At 49.8% G+C, this 22,519-nt stretch overlaps 1 protein-coding gene across 1 annotated transcript in view; it reads right to left on the reverse strand.

The window, feature by feature from the left end:
- Nucleotides 1–13,946: 13,946 nt before the first annotated feature.
- Nucleotides 13,947–22,519, reverse strand: part of SHANK3 (SH3 and multiple ankyrin repeat domains 3) — a 246,252-nt gene continuing 237,679 nt past the window's right edge. Inside the window, exon 8 of the mRNA XM_075599237.1 lies at nt 13,947–20,766. Coding sequence (XP_075455352.1) covers nt 20,238–20,766 — 529 coding nt within the window. The 3' untranslated portion in view covers nt 13,947–20,237. The remainder of the gene's footprint in view (nt 20,767–22,519) is intronic.

The raw sequence follows: 22,519 nt of genomic DNA on the forward strand, positions 1-22,519 counted from the left end.
AGCAGAAATGCAGAGAGCCAGATCAGGCCTATGATGTTCTGCTGTATGCTGTGTATGCTGCTCTGAATAAAGAACCACAGAAAGAAGCTGCTGTGTGTGTGTATCACTGTTCCTGGTGTGAGGAGAATGGAGTGTCAGTGGGGGTCTCTCCTCTGGAGACCCCAGGGGATCCCTGCTGGCTGGAGGCACTGCACCACCCAGAGAGAGCAAGGTAACCTGTCCCACATCACCTCCTGTCCCTGTCCTGGTTCTCCCCACAACACCGCGGAGCCCTCAGCCCTCCTGTTTGCCAGCAGGTCACAGCACCCAGACCACTCAGAGTGACCAGAAGGAGTGTACCCCCCAATCTCATGTCGGGTGGGGTACCATAGAAGGGTTACAATTGGAGGCGCTGCTGAGATATATATGAGGACTGCTCCCCAGGACAGGACAGGTTTTTCAACGGGACAGGTTTTCAACGACAGAGGAGACCATGCAGCAGTTTCAAAGACTTTGTATGCAGCACAGAACAGCAGCCATAGAGTCTGCTGTGAGGGAACCCCTCATTGAAGCTCCCCCAGGGAGGGGGTTACCCTAATGAAGAAGACCTTGCTGTGGGACTATTCCTGGTGGCTATGCACCAGGGAGCGTACGTCTTTACATGCACTTCAAGGGGACAGAGGCTGCTCTATGATTGCATAGGGACCTTTGTGCACCCATCTACATTACCAAGAAGAAAATAGGGGCCGGTTCCTGAGGCTTCACCAGGGAGCTGGCTGCCTATTAATGGCACTGCAGCAGGGGCGACTAACCTGAGGCGTCCCCAGGGAAGTGTGGCCACCCTCCTGTACCCACAGCGGAGAGTGAGGGGGACAGGGAACTCTGGGGATTACGCCTATGACCCCTGTGCACCCCATCTAAGAAGAAAAGGGAGGCAGGTCCCTGAGGCTTCACCAGGGAGCTGGCGGTCCCTTAATGGCACTGCAGTTGGGGCGACTGACCTGAGGCGTCCCCAGGGAAGTGTGGCCACCCTTCTGCATCCCACGACGAAGAGAGAGGTAAGGGGGCAGGGACTACAGGGAGAATGTCTGTAGGTCCCTGTGCACCCAGCAGTAAGAGTTACTGCCGTCCCTGTGCGAGGCGTTCCCTGATGCTACCCCAGGGTGCGTGATACTCAAAGATTTCAGGGACAGAAATGTATTTGTGGCTCCTGAATGCAAACGGAGACCCCACTGTGCTGGACTATGTTCAATCTTGCGTTTCCTGCTCCTACAGGGATGTCATGTATTTTGTGCTCTCAAAATGGCGGCTCCAGCTCTTCTGGGGGCCGCATGGACTCTCTTTGTGCTCAAAATGGCGTTTCCCGCCTTACCAGGGAAGCCATGTGCTGTTCTGCAAGGATTTCTGCATTTTGCAAGCTTGTGCTGCTCTTCAGCTTGCAAGAAAGTGCGGGAACTGTTCAAACCCCTCCCCCACTTTGCTTGTTCTGGATTGGACTATCCTATCTACCAGGGGGAGGAGCTAAGTGTGTTCCACGGAGCAACAGGAAGTGAGGAGCCAGATGCACTTCCACTTCAAACACTGGTGGTTGTGTCTGCCAGGCTGCCCTGCTTGCTCCTCTATGAGAGACTGGGCCTGTGTGCTGAGAAGCCTGTCAGCAGCACAGAGGCTGATGACATCATTGAGGTCTCTACCATTACCTCCACCGTACCCGAGTATGCTGTGGAGCTGTCAGTTCCAGTAACTGTTGCTGGTGCCTTCCATCTGATCCACACTGCCAGCGTGGGTGCTACACCACAGAGGTATCGGCCGATGCCTCCCACGTACCCGATGCACCTGGGATCTGCCCTGCTACTCATGGCGGTGAGCTGTGTATCCTGTCTACGGATCCCCGCTGGGATCAAGCCCAGAAAGCTGCGGAGCTGTATCTGCGGCGTCAGCAGGAGAAGTGCCGGCCGGCACCACCCCTGATGACTGCATCGCTTCTACTGTCGCTACTCCGCCACCGGGAGCTAAGATGGCCGCCGAGTCGCCCGGCCGGGTGAGCTCCAGAGAGATCCAGGCCGCTCCGGTGAGTACTACCCTTCCGGTTGATCCTTTCCTCCTGACATGCAGGGAGCGGAAGAAGTCCCGGGAGGCCCTTCAGGCCCAGGCGCTGGCTGAAGCCCGCTGCTGTAAGAGCATAGGGAGGGGCAAATTGAACTTGACCCAGGACTGTGCCATTGCTCCTCCCGGGGAGAGTGCCCTGAACGTGCCCCCTAGAGACTTTGGTGCTGGACCGTTGTCACCGGAGGCCCCAGTCCCTGAGTCACCTGCCCCTTCTGCCTCGCATTCCCCATCCAACACCAGTCCCAAGGTGCGACCCTTGACCCCCAGGCCCTCTTCACCTGGAAGCCCCGTGGCTCCCTATGGACAATATGATGTTATGTCTGTTATGCAATTGGAAGGGTCTGTGCATTGGGGGGGGGATTGTGAAAAGATGGGCTATGAGTTCCCATATCTACCTAATGATACTGGGAGAATGATCAGGAAGCCTGCTCATTACTATTAATGTGTTCTATTACTGCTGTAGTATAAATGGTTCTGTTTAGTTAGTCACTGTATTGCCATGTATCTGTGTCCATGCAGTAGTGAGTATGTCGGTTCTGTCAAGCTGGAGTGCATAGGAGTTATTGCATTTCAGCTCATGTAATTCACAGGTGTTGCTCAGCAAGGTAAGGGTTATACCTGCTGCAGTCCAAGCCGGGACGGTTGGAGTTTTACCAGAGGGAGTATATAGCCTGGCCTTCGGCAGCTATAGCTAATTCTGGGCCTTTCCTCTGTCAGTCCTGTTAGAACAGGCAGTGGAAAGGTTAATTCCTCCAGTTCGTCTGTTTTGCATTTCAGCTCTGAGTATGTAGCAATATTCAGGGGCAGACCTAAGCAACATTTGAATGTGTTAATCCAAAGGGTGGATATGGGTTGGAACACCCCCTGATGTGTGTGTGAGCCAATCGGTGTCCAGCTTTGAGTTGTAATGATTCAAAGCTAGAAACACTCCCTGAGGATATTCAAATTGAGACATATTCCCAAATTCAGTTAGTGATCAGGAGTCTTCAGAGAGAGAGCAAGCCAAGAAGAGTTCTCTCCCTCCTGCCCCACCTGGGTGAGGAGGGAGGGGAAGTTAAGCTGCCATGAGCAGAAATGCAGAGAGCCAGATCAGGCCTATGATGTTCTGCTGTATGCTGTGTATGCTGCTCTGAATAAAGAACCACAGAAAGAAGCTGCTGTGTGTGTGTATCACTGTTCCTGGTGTGAGGAGAATGGAGTGTCAGTGGGGGTCTCTCCTCTGGAGACCCCAGGGGATCCCTGCTGGCTGGAGGCACTGCACCACCCAGAGAGAGCAAGGTAACCTGTCCCACATCACCTCCTGTCCCTGTCCTGGTTCTCCCCACAACACCGCGGAGCCCTCAGCCCTCCTGTTTGCCAGCAGGTCACAGCACCCAAACCACTCAGAGTGACCAGAAGGAGTGTACCCCCCAATCTCATGTCGGGTGGGGTACCATAGAAGGGTTACACTAATATTAAAAACTCCCTTTAGTGCATTGACCTTTTTATTTGGATGGTTTCTTCTTACTCTTTTTCCTCTCTTCCTCTTTTTCTCCCTTTTGTATCTGTCATTCCCGAGGCCCCCAGATAACCCAGGCACAGAAATCGATTCTGTGTCTGGAGTATAGATTGAGGTGCGTGATCTAAAAAAGGTACCGCAGCCCCACTCCTACCAGTACGTTCCCAAATTGGGCTATTGCGTGGTGAACGCTCTCTATATCTGTGTTTTGATCCATCAAACTGATCTCTATATCCAGATTTCTCGGGCCCTGAACCTAACTTCTTGGTTCCTTCCTTGTAGGGGATCTCTCCCTTCTGTCCCTCCATTCGGACCTCTGTCGTGTATCCTGTTCTGTTTGTCTATAGGGACATCTTATGTCTTTTGATTCAGCTAGTTGTTACATTGCCCATATATTAATGACTATGGATTTTTGTGATACAGGTTTTCTGTGAAACTACTTGTAGGTCTGATTTTTCCATAAATGGTTAATGATCCACAATGACTAAGAAGTGCCCCCTTTTAGATATGTATACAAATAAGTAATTTCAGAATGATTTTTATGATGGTTTGTGTGCTAGCAAAGGTTGTAATATTCAAATATGTCAAAAACAATTGAGGACTGCATCTTTGACTGCATCTACCAAACAAGGATGTCAATACCATTACCAGCCAATGAGCTGTTAGTCTGATTACAACGGAACAAAACTTTTAATACAGAAAGCATCCAGCACATGTGGACATTATCAGACAATTAAGGATGGTCTATATAGATCACGAAAGGACATACTAGAAGCATCCTGCATCTGAGCCTGACGATGCCGTGGTGGACGGCGAAACGCGTTGCTCTATTCCTGTCCTGTGGAGGCTTCCGTAGGTGTCCGTCCAGCTCGCGTCTCAGCCCTGCAAACCGGACGCAGCAGCAGGGATCTCCTGGCAGGTGGGTGCGGGGGGACTCTGCTGCTGCTGCTGCTGAAACGGACTTTCTCTATGTGAGTGTTATTTTATTATACCAATAAATGTACTGTATTTCTATCTAAAATATTCTCCATACTTCTAACTCGACTACGGGGAAGGACAACGTGACGGACTAGTGTGCATAGCACCTACAGGCTCAAAAGCGGTGTCTGAGGATACATAAAGGCACCAAAGACATCCCCACAGATCTGAGAGGAGGCTGCAGCAAAGAAATCTGAGGATCCTTGTACTTACACATGGCCAGGTAAGTAATGTTGCCCACCAAGCTCACCCTCTTTTGAAACTCTAGTTGACAGAATCTGCCTCCCCTTTTCTAAGCTTATCTTGCTTGCTGGAATCTACCGCCCCCCTAAAGCCCCTCTACAATCCCTGGCTGATATCACCCAGTTTCTTGGCTCCATTTCCTCTCTGAATGAGAAGAGTGAGCTGCTAGTTCTTGGGGATTTCAACTTCAATTGGCTTGACCCTAAAAACCACAAAATCCAGATACAACTCAAGTCACTTAACCTATCACAACTCATTTCCCAACCCACACGGATAAACCTGAAATCGCATAACCATTCCTTGCTAGACTGGATTCTCTCCTCAAACCCCAGCAGAATCCAATCCTCTGGCATCCTTCCTGACATTTTCAGTGACCATGCAATAGTGTACTGTGTAAGGAAAATTAAACCGCCCCAATCAAGCCCTAAAGTTCTCCTCACTAGAACATTTAAAAACTTTAACCCACAACAGTTTCTGGATGACCTTACCAACTGCCCATGGCACAGATTCGATTTAATTCCCGACCCCGATTCTGCGCTCGACTATTTCCAGTCCGAGTTCTTAAAACTCTGCGATACCCATGCTCCACTACGCAAAATAAGGGTACGGGGGGCCCACCTTCCATGGGTTACACCTGACCTTATAGCACTCTACCAGTTCAGGGATGCCTTGTGGAAAAGCTACAAAGTAACTGGCACTACCAAGGATCTCAATCACTACAGATGCATGCGGAACATGTGCACAAGGCAAACAAGGCATGCAAAAGCACAATATTACTCTGACAATCTCCACCAAAATACATCAAACCCAGCTAACTTCTGGAAGGTTATCAACAATATATTCCAGCCTCCTAACCATCAACAACCTAGTAATATCACTAAGGGGGATATTACTCTGAAACCCCACTGACATTGCAAATGCATTCAATGATTACTTTGTGGGGTGTGCCACTAACTTATTAGCGAAACGCAGCAAGACCCCCAAACATGAATCTCATCCTGGGAGTATCCCTACAGTCCCACCCCCTCCCAACACTGCCCACAATTTTCAATTTAGCCCAGTATCTGAAGAGGAGATTACACAAGCGCTCCTCAAACTAAAACTAAGCAGCCAATGTGGACCCGACTTACTACAATCTAGGTTCCTACGACTTGGTGCCCCAGCCATTGCCAAACCAATTGCGTCCATAGTCAACTCTATCCTGTCTGCAGACAAATTTCCCTAGCCAATTCCAGTCTGGGTTTCGTCCCAAACACTCCACCGTAACTACCCTGCTAAAAGTTTGCAATGAAATCCAGTGTGGAATGGAACGGGGACAACTCACTGGTGCAGTATTCCTAGATTTTGCAAAGGCTTTTGACACAGTTGATCATGTTATCCTGCTTAACAAACTCCAGAGCTCTGGAATAGGGAAACATGCTTTAAACTGGTTTCAGTCCTAACTATCAGGAAGATCCCAACATGTGTCCATCTCAGGCTCTAACTCCAACCCCCTGGATATCACCTGTGGTGTCCCGCAAGGCTCTGTTCTGGGGCCCCTACTCTTCTCAGTGTTCATTAATGATCTTCCCACAGCGTGTAAGGAAGCCTCAATACACATGTATGCAGATGACACAATCCTATATGCACACAGCCATAGCCTCTCTGACCTTCAACACATACTTCAGTCTGACTTTTTAAGACTCGAAAACTGGATTTCCCAAAACAAACTGTTTTTAAACACTGACAAGACTGTAACAATGGTATTTGGGACCAAGACTAAATTTGTAAAGCTTCCAGTGACTGAGCTCCTGATTAGAACCAACGCTAACACCACCCTAACACCTGTCACTAGTTTTAAATACCTGGGCTTATGGTTTGACTCCCACTTAACATTCGGGATGCACATTGATACCCTGACAACCAAGACCTATGCCAAACTAGGGGTACTTTACAGGAACAAATCCTCCCTAAGTCTCCTGGTCAGAAAGCGTATTGCACAGCAGATGCTAATGCCAATTATTGACTATGGAGACATAGTATATGGCTCGGCTCCTCAAACCCACCTTAGCAAACTTGACACCCTCTACAATTCAATTTGTCGTTTTGTTCTCCAATGCAACTATAACCACACATCTCTGCGAAATGCTCAAAAACTAGATTGGTCATCACTAGAGTCTAGGCGCAAAGTTCACCTTTCCTGTCTCACCCTCAAATACTTTCTGGGCCAGCTACCCAGCTACCTGAACAAGCTCACCCCTACCACATGCAGCACCTATCACCTGAGATCAGACTCCAAAAGACTGTTCATGGTCCCAAGGCTCAACAAAGTATCCGGACGTTCATCCTTCTCCTACCGTGCACCCCAAAACTGGAACAACCTACCAGAGACTCTCACAGCCGCCACCAGCTTAAGTTCTTACAAATCTAAGGCTGTCTCACATTTTAACCTGGTCTGTAACTGTTTCATACTGCTGCGGCACAGTTTATTCGAGCATTTGCCCGTTCTGTGCCGCAGCAGTAGCCTGGCGCGCGCCCGAGAGTGACGGGCGCGCGCCGAAGCAGCGGAAGAGCGCCCTCCGATCGGGGCGCTCTCCCTACCGCTGCCGGGTCCACCGGGTCCCCCGGAACCCCCTGCCGCTGTCCCGCGATCGCGGGACACCAGGGCTCCCTCGGGGAGCCCCTGGACGCGCGTGCAGGGGGCGCACGCTCCCGAAGACGCGTGACCGCGCGTCTATGACGCGCGGCACGCCGAGGGGCGGCCACTAGCAAGCCGGGAAATCTCCCGGCTTGCGGATCTGGCCGCAGTGTAATAAACTGTGTCGCCAGTGTACGCTCATAATATATATTTTCTTTAACTGTGCACGCAATGTCTTGTATATAATGTATACCCTGCTCATTTATGTAACTGTACTTGTAACCATGTATTATTTGTTTTACTCTGTGCCCAGGACATACGTGAAAACGAGAGGTAACTCTCAATGTATTACTTCCTGGTAAAATATTTTATAAATAAATAAATAATATTATCTTTGAATTTAGTACCCCAACCTGGTCCCTGCAGTATTTAGCCAAAGTGCACACAATCTGTTAACACATGTAGTGTCTGTGACGGTCTGGTTACAAGGATAACCATTCCCCATAGAGCATTGTCTGTTTTTGTGTTTACATATTTTGGATTTCGTTTATTCACCCTGTGCTCCCCTAATTTTTCTTGTGTTTACATATTCCAAGGATCCTGGATACATCCTAGTGGGGTTGAGCAACAGGAGCTCACATTCCAGTAAGGGCCCAAGTGGGTGACCCATTACGGTAATATTGAATATCATTGGTTTTAATCTTTTCTTATATAGACACAGAGTTAGCACCCAAGTTCTTTTCTTCACCACAATATAATTATAGGTAGGCTGTGTACTGATAGGCAGGGGCGAAGGGTGTCACAGCTGTGTACTGATAGGCAGGGGCGGAGGGTGTCACAGCTGTGTACTGATAGGCAGGGGCGGAGGGTGTCACAGCTGTGTACTGATAGGCAGGGGCGGAGGGTGTCACAGCTGTGTACTGATAGGCAGGGGCGGAGGGTGTCACAGCTGTGTACTGATAGGCAGGGGCGAAGGGTATCACAGCTGTGTACTGATAGGCAGGGGCGAAGGGTATCACAGCTGTGTACTGATAGGCAGGGGCGGAGGGTGTCACAGCTGTGTACTGATAGGCAGGGGCGGAGGGTGTCACAGCTGTGTACTGATAGGCAGGGGCGGAGGGTGTCACAGCTGTGTACTGATAGGCAGGGGCGAAGGGTATCACAGCTGTGTACTGATAGGCAGGGGCGAAGGGTATCACAGCTGTGTACTGATAGGCAGGGGCGAAGGGTATCACAGCTGTGTACTGATAGGCAGGGGCGAAGGGTATCACAGCTGTGTACTGATAGGCAGGGGCGGAGGGTATCACAGCTGTGTACTGATAGGCAGGGGCGAAGGGTGTCACAGCTGTGTACTGATAGGCAGGGGCGGAGGGTGTCACAGCTGTGTACTGATAGGCAGGGGCGGAGGGTGTCACAGCTGTGTACTGATAGGCAGGGGCGGAGGGTGTCACAGCTGTGTACTGATAGGCAGGGGCGAAGGGTATCACAGCTGTGTACTGATAGGCAGGGGCGAAGGGTATCACAGCTGTGTACTGATAGGCAGGGGCGAAGGGTATCACAGCTGTGTACTGATAGGCAGGGGCGGAGGGTATCACAGCTGTGTACTGATAGGCAGGGGCAGAGGGTATCACAGCTGTGTACTGATAGGCAGGGGCGGAGGGTATCACAGCTGTGTACTGATAGGCAGGGGAGGAGGGTATCACAGCTGTGTACTGATAGGCAGGGGCGGAGGGTGTCACAGCTGTGTACTGATAGGCAGGGGCAGAGGGTATCACAGCTGTGTACTGATAGGCAGGGGCGAAGGGTGTCACAGCTGTGTACTGATAGGCAGGGGCGGAGGGTATCACAGCTGTGTACTGATAGGCAGGGGCGGAGGGTGTCACAGCTGTGTACTGATAGGCAGGGGCGAAGGGTGTCACAGCTGTGTACTGATAGGCAGGGGCGGAGGGTATCACAGCTGTGTACTGATAGGCAGGGGCTGAGGGTGTCACAGCTGTGTACTGATAGGCAGGGGCGGAGGGTATCACAGCTGTGTACTGATAGGCAGGGGCGGAGGGTATCACAGCTGTGTACTGATAGGCAGGGGCTGAGGGTATCACAGCTGTGTACTGATAGGCAGGGGCGGAGGGTATCACAGCTGTGTACTGATAGGCAGGGGCGGAGGGTGTCACAGCTGTGTACTGATAGGCAGGGGCTGAGGGTATCACAGCTGTGTACTGATAGGCAGGGGCTGAGGGTATCACAGCTGTGTACTGATAGGCAGGGGCGGAGGGTATCACAGCTGTGTACTGATAGGCAGGGGCGGAGGGTATCACAGCTGTGTACTGATAGGCAGGGGCTGAGGGTATCACAGCTGTGTACTGATAGGCAGGGGCGGAGGGTATCACAGCTGTGTACTTATAGGCAGGGGCGGAGGGTATCACAGCTGTGTACTGATAGGCAGGGGCGGAGGGTGTCACAGCTGTGTACTGATAGGCAGGGGCTGAGGGTGTCACAGCTGTGTACTGATAGGCAGGGGCTGAGGGTATCACAGCTGTGTACTGATAGGCAGGGGCGGAGGGTATCACAGCTGTGTACTGATAGGCAGGGGCGGAGGGTATCACAGCTGTGTACTGATAGGCAGGGGCGGAGGGTATCACAGCTGTGTACTGATAGGCAGGGGAGGAGGGTATCACAGCTGTGTACTGATAGGCAGGGGCGGAGGGTATCACAGCTGTGTACTGATAGGCAGGGGCGGAGGGTATCACAGCTGTGTACTGATAGGCAGGGGCGGAGGGTATCACAGCTGTGTACTGATAGGCAGGGGAGGAGGGTATCACAGCTGTGTACTGATAGGCAGGGGAGGAGGGTGTCACAGCTGTGTACTGATAGGCAGGGGCGGAGGGTATCACAGCTGTGTACTGATAGGCAGGGGCGGAGGGTATCACAGCTGTGGAGTAATTGATGTGGTCAGCATTAACCCCCCAAGTGTTTCTGGTCATGCAACACCGACATGTAGTGAAGACAGGAGCATCCTCCGTTACGTCACGGGACGTGGCACGGTTGCAGAGCCTTGGTCCGGAGCCGGCAGGAGTACTACAGCATTCACGTGCAGTGCACGCGTGAGGGGCGTCACCCAATGCATCACAGGACGCGTCACGGGGCGGGGCCGCGGTCCAATCCTCACAGTATTCTTGCTGGCATCGGAGGACATGTGTGACGACTCAGGAGATTCCTTCCCCTTCTTGTTGCCCTTCCTACTCCTTCCCACTCCTCTCCTTTGCCTTCCACCTCTCTCCCTTTGCCGCAGCGCGCTCCCCGCAGGTCTCGCATACCCACACGGGCCCTGAGTCCCTGCTATGATCCTCCCCGCTCCCTCTCTCCCGCAGTGCCCGCATTACCTCCCCCTGTGGTGGCGTCCATCCCGTTGCCTCCTCCCTGCGTGGTGCCTGCGGCGTGGCGTTCCGCGCGCCTGGTGACGCGTCCTGCTCGTGCGCTCCCGCAGCCCACAGAGGGCGCGCGCACACGCTCCTCCGCTGACTCACCTGCTCCCTCCTCTCTGCCTGTGCATGCCGTCTCGCGGTCAAAAGTCATGCGCGCGTTCCCCTCCTCTGGGCTCCGTGCCCCTCCTGCGGTCTTCCCTTGCTCCGTGCGGGCCGCCCCTGTGTTGCAACCTGTGCGCGCGCCCTCTGTAAGATGGGGATGCGCGCGCACAGGTTGCAACATACTCTTCTTATCCTGTTTCCCCTGTCTCCGCCTCCCAAGCCCTCCAGGCCATTCCCCTGACTGCCCCTTCTGTCTCCTCCTCTTCTCTCCCTGTCCTATCCCTGTCGTCTCCCACTTCTCTCTCTACTCCTCCCCTCTCTCCCATTTGTATGCCCTCCTTTATAACCCCTGTCTGTCCACTTCTTCCCCGCTCTGCATAGTTCCTGTTTCCCTGTGTGTAGCTGACCTATGCTGTGCTCCCTCTGTGTTCCTGTTGTTTCCTGCTCCTGTGTTATCTTGGATTTCCCTGGCTTTGACCCCTGCTTGTCCTGGACTACTTTTCTCTCTGGTATCCCTGTGAACCCTGCTACGCATACTACTTCGCTTACCTCTGGCATCCTAGGACCTGGCTTATACTCTGACGATTCTAACCTCTGGACTCCTGGACATTGGCACACGGACACGACTACTCTTACAGACATCCCCAAGCGTTGCAAGTATAACTAACAACTCTTCCAACAGGCCCAGCAACGCCATACCACACTCCGGGCTTGCTCCCACTGCTGTGGGTGTGTGGTATCATACCGTTCCCACCTCAGTACTGGGGTCTAGCCTGGTCTGCGGGCAAACAGGCGTGGCAACATGGACCTGGAGTATGCTGACGAGGACGCCCTTTTATGATGGCAGGAGTAAGTAGAAAGATTTATTTACTGTACTTTATGCTGGCTGGCTAATGTTTTATTTTATAATGGGCAAATGAGCTATTATCCATATCTAGATAATAGTTATTTTGCCCATTACTGTACTGTATGTTTTTGGGGAGTGGAGGGATGTATTTATTTCAATGTATTGGGGGGGGGGGGGAAATTTGGCCACGGGATTGGTACCGCAGGCCAGCGGGGACCCGCGGGGACCACAGACACCCACAGTTAGCCACTAAGGTAATAAAGTTGACTGTAAAAGCATTTTTATTGCATGGGATTCATGCCGGGGGTCTCCGGTGCTAATATTATTATCAGCTCCGGAGACCCCCGGCATCAATCCCATGCAGGAAAAAACATATTTTTTTCCGAGTCTCGTCTCGCTGCCTCTCACCAGCCTCACGCCATTTTGGGAGAAACTCGCCATTCTAGAGCCGCGATAGGCCTCGATAACTAATCGAGCTACTAGAATGGCACGAGTTTCAGAACTTGCCGATAAGTGGCTTATCGGCGATTTTTTTTTTTGAAGGCTCAAAATGTAGCGATTCATTCTTTTATCGCCAAACTTACCGAGGCTAACTGAATAGCAATAGGCATTTTGGCTGATAAGTGGCTTATGAACGCTCATAGCACAGGCCCCTAAATGTTTTAATATTCAATTTCTAATATATTCCCCAATGTGGCATTTGTATTCCAACTCGTTTTTATTTATAGAACTGATCGTTTCTGTGGCTCATGTAAAGTTTCCTATATTGTTAGTTCCTGCCTGTGTGCAGTTTATCCCCCGTAATTGGCTGCAATCTTGCTCGGGCTGCTCCTTGCAGTTTAGCCTTGTGTTCGATTGTCACCATGTTCACTGGATTGTGTGTGGTGCGTCATGACGCCGCGGACATGCTGCCTGCCTATGTGATTGGCTGACGCCTTGTTCAGGGCTGGCTCACAGAATCCAACCCTGCTGCAACTGTTACCCTGACTACCAAATTGTGTATGGTGCGCGTGGTGTGCCGTGACGTCACGGACGTGCAGCATGCGTCATGACGTCATCATACGCGATGGGACATTTAAAAGATAGAGGAAGAAGACATTATTTTCAACCCCCGAGGAAGCTCTAGCGAAGCGAAACGCGTATGGTGAGTAACACAGACTACACGAGGATCTTCCTAGCTGCTGGTGGACTGATTGTAGAAATCCCAAGCCAAGAATAAGTTCCTCCATCCTTGGACATTGCCATGTTCCCCTGTGGTCGGCCGTCGCAGGTGGACTAGAAGTGAGGGAAAGCTGTCCTTTCTCCACTGTCTAACCGTGGGTGGTCCCACTGCTTGAGTTCACATACTGCTTGTGAGTGTAATACTTATTTTAATTAATATTGTTACAAAGTAACCTGCCCCATTATTTGTATCCTCTATTTTTCCATACATGGGAATCTCCTCTCCCCGCTCCTCTCCCCGCTCCTCTGCAATATACATCTAGTTCTGACAGACGTCTCTACAAGAACACTGTATGAGGGGGGTGCGCAAACTGCGAGGCGCGCCATTTTCCTGGAGGGGTGCGGGCAGTTGAAGAGGCCCCGCCCTCTTCCCCAAGGCCTTTAAATTAAATGCCGGGGATCACGGAGGCCTCTGTAACTAATTTACCGGGATTCAGAAGCGTGGTGTGATGCGTCGCCATGGCAACGTAGCGTCAAATGATGCTGCGGGGTTATGGCGTGATGTCACGACCGCGCGGAGTCATTTGACCCTGCGAAATGAGGTAAGGGGGGTGCGAGCACCGGGGGGAGCAAGCAGGGGGGGTGTGGGGCAAAGCTCAAATAGTTTGCACACCCCTGCTCTACACAACCGCACGGCTATCTTTCACTCATGGAATATGTGAGTGACCATGCTATATTCTAAATCACTTCTTCACAAAACGTTATTGCACTATATGTGAATTTCTCTCGTTTTATATACCCCACGATCTGAGTGCGCTCCGGTGCTATCTGTGGACTTGGATTAAGTCCACTTCCGGGGCTGCACCTAATCACAGGACTGTATCCATGTATTTCTCTTACCCTGACAAGTGTGTCCACTCGGTTTAAATCACAAGGGTGTGTGCGCTTGGTTTTCTGGGACAACGTGATACTGTATGTCAGTGCTGGAAATAAAACTCTGACACAGAGAGCATTTCTTAAAAATTTATTACATCATCCAGAACACCGAATAACACCCTGTGCAGGGGTATTAGCGGAAACGCAGATACCGCACCCTTACCAGCACCCAGATAAAGAGCACCCGCTGCCATCAATAACACGAAGTAAGAATAACACCTCTCCCGTACATCACCATCATTAGGAATACCCCGACATACCCTGCCTTTAATGTCAGAGGAGCTGCACTCACATATCCTGCTCTCACCACCATCAGGAGGAATACTCCGACATACTCTGCCTTTAATGTCAGAGGAGCTGCACTCACATATCCTGCTCTCACCACCAACACCCACACACAACCTGTCCTTACCAACACCGAGCAACAATACCCCCAAATACTCTGCCCTATCTGCCAATACTCCCATCAGTACAAGGGAAAAGAACCTCTATTTCCCACGCTCAGTTACCCCAAATTCTTATCGCATATCATGCTATCACCAAAACCTTTGTGCATAAACCAGCATTGATGAGAGGCTGTCCCTTATCCACACAAAGAAAGATTGTAGGTATTATGAGGCAGGGATTCACGGTGTCTGTGCGTTCTCAACTGTATTATGTTGGGCGCGTTGGCAACTCTACATAAGGTTCATAAATAAATAAAAAATAAATATTGCACAGGGTGGAATTGTCCATCCTAAGTGGGGAGAGTTCGGATTCTAGGTGTGTCTGCATGGTGAACTCCCTAATGTTGAAAGATGACTGGGAATCTCATTAGCTTGGGACTGCTAGACAGAGGACCTTATGAGAACAAACATTAAATCATTAGTCCCAACCAGACAAGTAGGCATCAGGCACTGCTAATCAGGAAAAGTACTTCCTAGCAGAGGCCATTAAAGAGTTACTTGGGAGGTCTCATTGAGAGGCATTGTTTGGTTTATCAGAAAGTGGTCTTTTGGTAAAGTTTATTAGAGAGGCTACAGTACATTGGAGCATGTTCAGTACGTGATTGTTTAGGCAGATCCGATCTCAACTACTCATTAGGCTGCCAGGAAGCTTCCTAAGAACATGCTGCTTTAGACAACTCATTTTACGGAGTTTACAGTATCAGAAAGGTTTCATTTCACACCTCCGCTTTATACAAAGGTTTCATTTCACACCTCCGCTTTATACAAGGGTTTCAGGGCTCATCTTCGAAAATCTTCATTTGGAAATGTGAAATTGAAAGGTTCCATGACTACCATCTCATTAGGTTGGTCTGGAACCAGTTCTTAAAGTTGACCTTATTCGGGTGATTTTCTTAGGCCAGGATAATTAGGTATATATGTTAAGTTAGATGCCTTGTTAGTCTGGGTTTATTAGGAATCTCAATGGGAATATGTTCACATCCTATAAATGCCTTATTCCGTTGTGCTCATTACTCATGCTTTGTGATGAGCGGAGTTCCTCATTATGGCAAACCCATCAATACACTCTTATTAAGCCAGTCTAACAGGGACGGGTACCTGATGTTCATCTTATTAGGATGGGTTTATTAGGCAGGGATTATTGGAGAGGCGCCTTCAGAGTACATTAAACTGCATGTCTCATTAGGAATAACTTGTCAGGACGGATCACATCTGGAAAACAAAACTCCATGAATTCAGAGAAACCTATTATTTTCCCCCATCATGCCACGTGACTGTGCTGTGCTAGCAGTAATGTCCTATTATATATTCTCTTTGGTCATACAGTCCCAAAGCACAATGTGACAAGCATGCTCCCCCACCCGCCTCCCCCCCATGCTGCCGCACATGTAAAAGAACCGGGGAAAGGAGTCACTTGGAGATAAACCCAGAACCATCTCTTCCGTGACTGGGCTTAATATGTTCTTCTGGAAATCCTCCCTATGCCTTTCCCCACTAATCTCAAGTCCTCTCAACACATCCAGGAAGTGCCCCAGTAGCTGTGCAGTACTCTGTGGGAAACACACACTCAATATGAAAGCCTTAAAAAGATTAAGATATGAGGGGGGCAGATTAAACCACAACCCCCTCTAATTAGCACCAGATGATATTTATGGCAAAATCCCAAACCCTTCCGACCGGACAAACACCACAAACACCCCTAACTCCCCTTCAAGCTGAGGCAAAGCCGGAAAAAGAAGAGAGAACTTTCTGATGATTGAAGGGAGGACACACGGAGGGATTATCGGCTGGAGTAAGGGGAGCGCTGCTTAATACTCAGTACAAAGTATCCATGAACAAACAAGTAAGGTTTGGCAGGGGCCAGAGAGAGTAACAAAGGGGCTATATACTGTACATTGTACCCAGTGCATATAACATATCAACACAATATGGAAGCGGTGTATAGAAAGGTATACAGATGTACGATTTCTATTTTTTCTGTATTCATTTCAGCGTCTTGATATTTGTTTTTCACTTTTTGGCACAATTATTCCACTTAATATTTTTAGTATGTTTTCTTTATCTTACTTGCAGAGTATTGTTTATTTGAGTATCCTTTTAGTGTATGAGTATTTTCTTCCTTTCTTACAGTATTTATGAGTACTCTTTCCTTTCAATTTACAAATATTTTTATCTCGGTTTTTGAGTATGGTTTTCATTCCTTTTCCTTTCAGTTTCTGAGTATTTTTCATTTTGCAGTATTTCTTTTCTGTTTTGAATATTGTTTAGTTTTGGTTTCCGAGTATTCTTTGCTTTGAAATCCTGAGTATTGTTTCCCTTCCATTAGAGAATTTTCTGTTTTAGTTTTAAAAGATACTGTAATTTCTTTTCATTTTTAGAGTATTTACTCGTTGAGTTTCGGAGTAATAGTTCCTTCCAGTTTCTGAGTATTTTCTCTTTGAGTATTAGTATTATATTTACGCCTAGTTTCTGAGTATTTTCTCTTTGAGTATCGGAGTAATAGTTCCTTCCAGTTTGAGTATTTATTGTACTGTTTGTATATTTGCAGCTTATCATTAGCATTTCTAGTTGCCACATTCGTACAAAAAGTACTCTCTGGATGAATACATTTTCACACGAGTTTCTTTTCTCTTACAAGGAGACTCGAGAGGTTTTGTAAAGATCTGCCTACTACCATGGTATCCATTAGACGGTAATATTTATGTAATATAATGGTATCCATTAGATGGTAATATTTATGTAATATAATGGTATCCATTACACGGTACCAAAACCTACTGTAAACCACAACTTTATGGGACAAACTACTTTTTGAATTGTAACTTCTACAGTATATATATAGATTTCCATTTATCTGAGTATTTGAAGTATGTTTAAGTTACTTTTATGTCAGGATTGTAATATTTAGTTACATTTGTACTTTTATAGTAGTTAGTGATAGTAGTTTTATTACCAGCTTGTTTTATTTCACTTTGCGTTATGAAGCCGTATTTTCCCCCTTTTTGATTCCAAGGCATTTCTCTAATTGGTTCCAGAGTATTTTATTGTCACTTTATGAGTGGTTCAGTTCCTCAGATATATATTTTTTCCAGTTCTTTTCCTAGTATTCTTATGTTTTCTCACGTGTTGTGTACTGCGCGTGTTCTGAGTTTCTCAGCGTGGTTTCTAGTTAATACAATCTTCCCTTCCGCAGATTTCTGCGTGTGTTCTCAGGACGACTCTTTGGCGTTCATGCTACACCGCGTGGTGAAGAGGATAGGAAGATACTGACACCCCAGTCCTTGTTACGGCCAAAAACATCCGCAAAATAGGGGCGGCTGCGTTTCCCTTTGTTGTTCTGCTAGACTGGTTTCCACAGTAAACTAACCCTTATCTTCTGTGTGAGTGACTGGTCTCCGGGTGTGACGTCACTGAAGCAATCCGAGCAGAGCTCTCCACCTTACTCCATGGTCATACACAATACATGTCGGGTGGTACAGTAACCTGTTTTACCGGAAGAATAAGTGACAAGCGGCAGATGGAAGCCGGGGAGGGTTTCTATTAAGACTTAACACATAATATTTTTGTATTTTGGAGTATACTGTCCTTCCTGGCTGAAATGTGTTGCTATGGTAACCTGGCTCAGTGATGTCCCTCTGCCCATCAGGGAGCTGGATAGATACGCCCTTGGATGTGTATGGGTTGGGCTGTATACATCCAGTCGGAGAAGCAGCAGCGATCGCTATATCTTGGGGGCTGTTCTTCTGCTCCAAGGGCAGCTTGTGTAGCACAGTCAGAGGGTCTTGTCGAAGCTCCACAATGGCGATAAGGCACTGCAGGAAGAGGGATATCATCAGATTGTATCTCCCCGCTAGGGACCTGAAGCGATTATCATGGCAGTAAGGCACACCGGATCCAGGCCGCTCACCCTCGGGGAAACCCAACCTCAGGTGCACAGACAGTACAGGAGAGCATCCAGCCGGCTCCGTGTTCCTCCCTCCTGCTCAGGCAATGGTCCCAGGATAATGACAATTTCTGAGGCACTGCAGGAGACAGGTGACCACAACAGTGCCCAAAAGTGGTCATGTGCATCAGCAGCTTTTAAAAGCCACAAATGCACTGCAGGCCCACGGGGAGCCTGGGAAATCGCTGCGGTGGGAGAGAGATTGTGAGTGGTATTTTTCAGGGTAATAGGGGAAGTGAGGGGAGGGTCTATTCTTTCTCCGGCAAAACCATAAAAAAGCAAAATGGTGAGGACACCATTACTAGTCCTGAACCCCTGAATAGACAGAACCCCTGAATAGACAGAACCCTGGACTAATTCATCATTACCATCAAATTAAATAAAAACCCTATATTCAAATGTTACCGCAAGTAATTAAATAAAACCCCAAACCAATGACGAACTCCCTTTAGCCAAATATAACCCTAAAAACCCACCACAAATCTGTATGTAATGTCAGAATAAAAAATTCCCCATGGAATAAATATCACATTAAATGAAAGATGAAACGAATATAACACACTAAAAAACAATGTTCCTCTCCAGAGCGGAGAACAGCCGCGCACATCACAAATAAACAGGTCTCCCGCCTCATTGGATGGACGGCCCACGTTTAATACCCCCGCCTCATTGGATGGAAGGCCCACGGTTAATACCCCCGCCTCATTGGATGGACGGCCCACGCTTACTGCCCCCGCCTCATTGGATGGACGGCCCACGTGTACTGCCCCCGCCTCATTGGATGGACGGCCCACGTTTAATACCCCGCCTCATTTGATGGACGGCCCACGCTTACTGCCCCCGCCTCATTGGATGGACGGCACAGGGTTACTACCTCCCCATGTGCAAGAAAATATGACATTGAACTAAAAAGTGAACTCCTCTAAAATAAGCCCAAATAATGGCACCCCACAAAATGTAATGTGCCCCCAAAACAGAGATGCAATTCCCAGAGGTTTCAAATAATGCTGGTGGCGTGACGAGGGGTTTATTGTAAGAACACGCAAAACCTCCAATAAAAAAGCTGAACAAACCAAAAAGTCCCCAACCCCAGAATGACCCAGTGTGGGACACGCGGTGCCTACACATCCCCGGGGAACACGCGGTGCCTACACATCCCCGGGGAACACGCGGTGCCTACACATCCCCGGGGAACACGCGGTGCCCACACATCCCAGGGGAACACGCGGTGCCTACACATCCCCGGGGAACACGCGGTGTCTGCACATCCCCAGATCTGCCGTATATAAAAAGTCCAGTGAGAGGGTATTGTGTATAGAGATATATATATATATATAGAGATATATATATGAGATATATATATGTAGGTAAAGTCCTTTCTTTCTTCAAATATATAGCTAATTAAAAAGATGCATAAAAAGCGTCCCCACAGTGGCGGCAGCTGGGAGCGGCTGCCTCTTCCAGCCCAATCTCTCCAGGACTTCAGTCAGGCCTTGTTGGTGAGGGAGGTTTGCAGATAAACCTCCTGTCTCCCGTCACCCGCAGACGGAGCTTTCTGTCCGACTGTGATCCCTTGTTAATCAAGTTAAAAAGGTGGAATGAACACACAGTGACCTGGCCCTGAGACCCTGCAGACTGACTCTCCTCCCCACCTCCTCCTCGGGGGGGAGGTCAGTATCTGGGCCCCACTGCACCGCACAGGGAGAGGGGGGATTGTCTGTCATTATGTATGAGAATGTTGTGTGTATTAGTGTGTATCTGCATGTGACAGGCTAAGTGTGATCACACTCGCACATGTTATGGTGAGTACGTTTGTGTGTGTAGTGCGACATGTATCCCCCCCGTGTGTGTGCGCAGTGATTCCTCCCCCCCGTGTGTGTGCGCAGTGATTCCTCCCCCCGGGCGTATGCGCAGTTGCTCTCCTGGGGCGTGGCAGTGCCACAGTTGCTGGCCGTGTCAGCTGGGGCTCAGTTGGCGCAGGGCGCGCTCGATATTCATGCGGTGCCCAACACGGGTGACCCCCAGCTCCACGAAGTCATCCTTGGTGAGCGCGGGAAGGTGGGAGCCCTCAATCTCGTTGTCCTGGAACTTGAGCCGATGCTCGGACAGGTTCAGACTCTCCAGCCAGTCGCCCACATCATACTTATTCCAGAGCGAGAGGGGCTTCTGAAGGAAGGGTCGGGACGGGTGCAAGGGATGCCCCGAGGAGGGGGAGGGAGAACGGCTCCGGGCACTGACGCTCCGTACCACAAAGCGTACTTCCTTGGGTTCGTGAGGAATTGAGAGGCTGGAGGACTTTAGGATAGTAGGCGGTGTGAGGGTGTAAGAGCGAGTACCCCCCAAGGGTTCCACCCTCTCAGAAGAAGGTGGCACAGGGCTGGGGGAACGGCGGGTCAGAGGATGGCGGCTCCCGGGACGCACGGTGTAGGACGTTCCGTAGCTGCGCTGGGAAATGGTGTGCAGTTCTCCCAGACTGCTGAACAAGCTGTGACGGGGCGAGAGAGAGAAGGAAAGGGAGAGGCAGGAGAGCGGAGGAGGGCGTGAGACAGAGAGAATAAAGATGGATGTAGTGAAGAAGCCAGGGGTAAAACAAGTGCGAGAAAGGAGGAAGAGAAAAGAAAGCAGAGGGATGAAGGACAGAAAGAGAAAAGAAGAGACATTGTAAGAAAAAAAGAGAGAAGGAGAGAGGAAGGGAGAAGGAGAGAGGAAGGGAGAAGGAGAGAGCAATGGAGAAGGAGAGGGGAAGGGAGAAGGAGAGGAAGAGAGAAGGAGAGAGGAAAGGAGAAGGAGAGAGGAAGGGAGAAGGAGTGAGGAAGGGAGGAGTGTGGAAAGGAGGAGAGAGGAAGGGAGGAGAGAGGAAAGGAGAAGGAGAGAGGAATGGAGAAGGAGAGAGGAATGGAGAAGGAGAGAGGAAGGGAGAAGGAGAGAGGAAGGGAGAAGGAGAGAGGAAGGGAGAAGGAGAGAGGAAGGGAGAAGGAGAGAGGAAGGGAGAAGGAGAGAGGAAAGGGGAAGGAGAGAGGAACGGAGGAGAGGGGAAGGGAGAAGGAGAGAGGAAGAGAGAAGGAGAGAGGAAGGGAGGAGAGGGGAAGAAAGAAGGAGAGAGGAATGGAGGAGAGAGGAAGGGAGAAGGAGAGTGGAATGGAGAAGGAGAGAGGAAGGGAGAAGGAGAGGGGAGGAGAGGAGAGGAAAGGAGAAGGAGAGGAGAAGGGACAAGGAGAGGGGAAAGGAGGAGAGGGGAAAGGAGAAAAGGGAGAAGGAGAGGGAAGGGAGAAGGGACAAGGAGAGGGAAAGGGAGAAGGAGAGGGGAAAGGGAGAAGGAGATGGAAAGGGAAGAGAGGGGAAGGAGAGGGAAAGGGAGAAGGAGAGGAAAGGAGAAGGAGAGGAGAAGGGACAAGGAGAGGGGAAAGGAGAAGGAGAAGGAGAGGGAAAGGGAGAAGGAGAGGGAAGGGAGAAGGGACAAGGAGAGGGAAAGGGAGAAGGAGAGGGGAAAGGAGGGGAAGGGATGCAGACATTAGAGGGACAGGGAAAGGAGGATATAAATATGGAGAATGGAAGGGTTGAGAGAAGGAGGAGAAGGGAATGAAGAGGCGGGGTCAGCGGAGGGGAGAGAGAAAGTAATATGTGTTAAATATAAACTGCACTGGGTAACATCATATCCCCCCCAAGCAGCGCAAAGACCCCGCAGTCATGGGGGGGGGGGATCCGATCGTGGTTATGGATAAAGGTGGGAAGTGAAATGGTGGTGTTAGGAGGATGTCAAGGAAGGGAAGTTACTTAAGCATGGAGCGGTGCTGCCGGGATATGTGGGCAGTTACTAAATGGCAGGAGAATGAGTGTGTGACCATGTGGGGGATGTGGGGGCAGTTACTAAACGGCGGGAGAATGAGTGTGTGACCACGTGGTGGGTATGGGGGCAGTTACTAAACGGCAGGAGAATGAGTGTGTGACCATGTGGGGGCAGTTACTAAACGGCGGGAGAATGAGTGTGTGACCACGTGGTGGGTATGGGGGCAGTTACTAAACGGCAGGAGAATGAGTGTGTGACCATGTGGGGGCAGTTACTAAACGGCGGGAGAATGAGTGTGTGACCATGTGGGGGATGTGGGGGCAGTTACTAAACTGCAGGAGAATGAGTGTGTGACCATGTGGGGGATGTGGGGGCAGTTACTAAACTGCAGGAGAATGAGTGTGTGACCATGTGGGGGATGTGGGGGCAGTTACTAAATGGCAGGAGAATG

The sequence above is a fragment of the Ascaphus truei genome, chromosome 5, assembly GCF_040206685.1.
Source record: "Ascaphus truei isolate aAscTru1 chromosome 5, aAscTru1.hap1, whole genome shotgun sequence".
NCBI classification, from domain to species: Eukaryota; Metazoa; Chordata; class Amphibia; order Anura; family Ascaphidae; genus Ascaphus; species Ascaphus truei.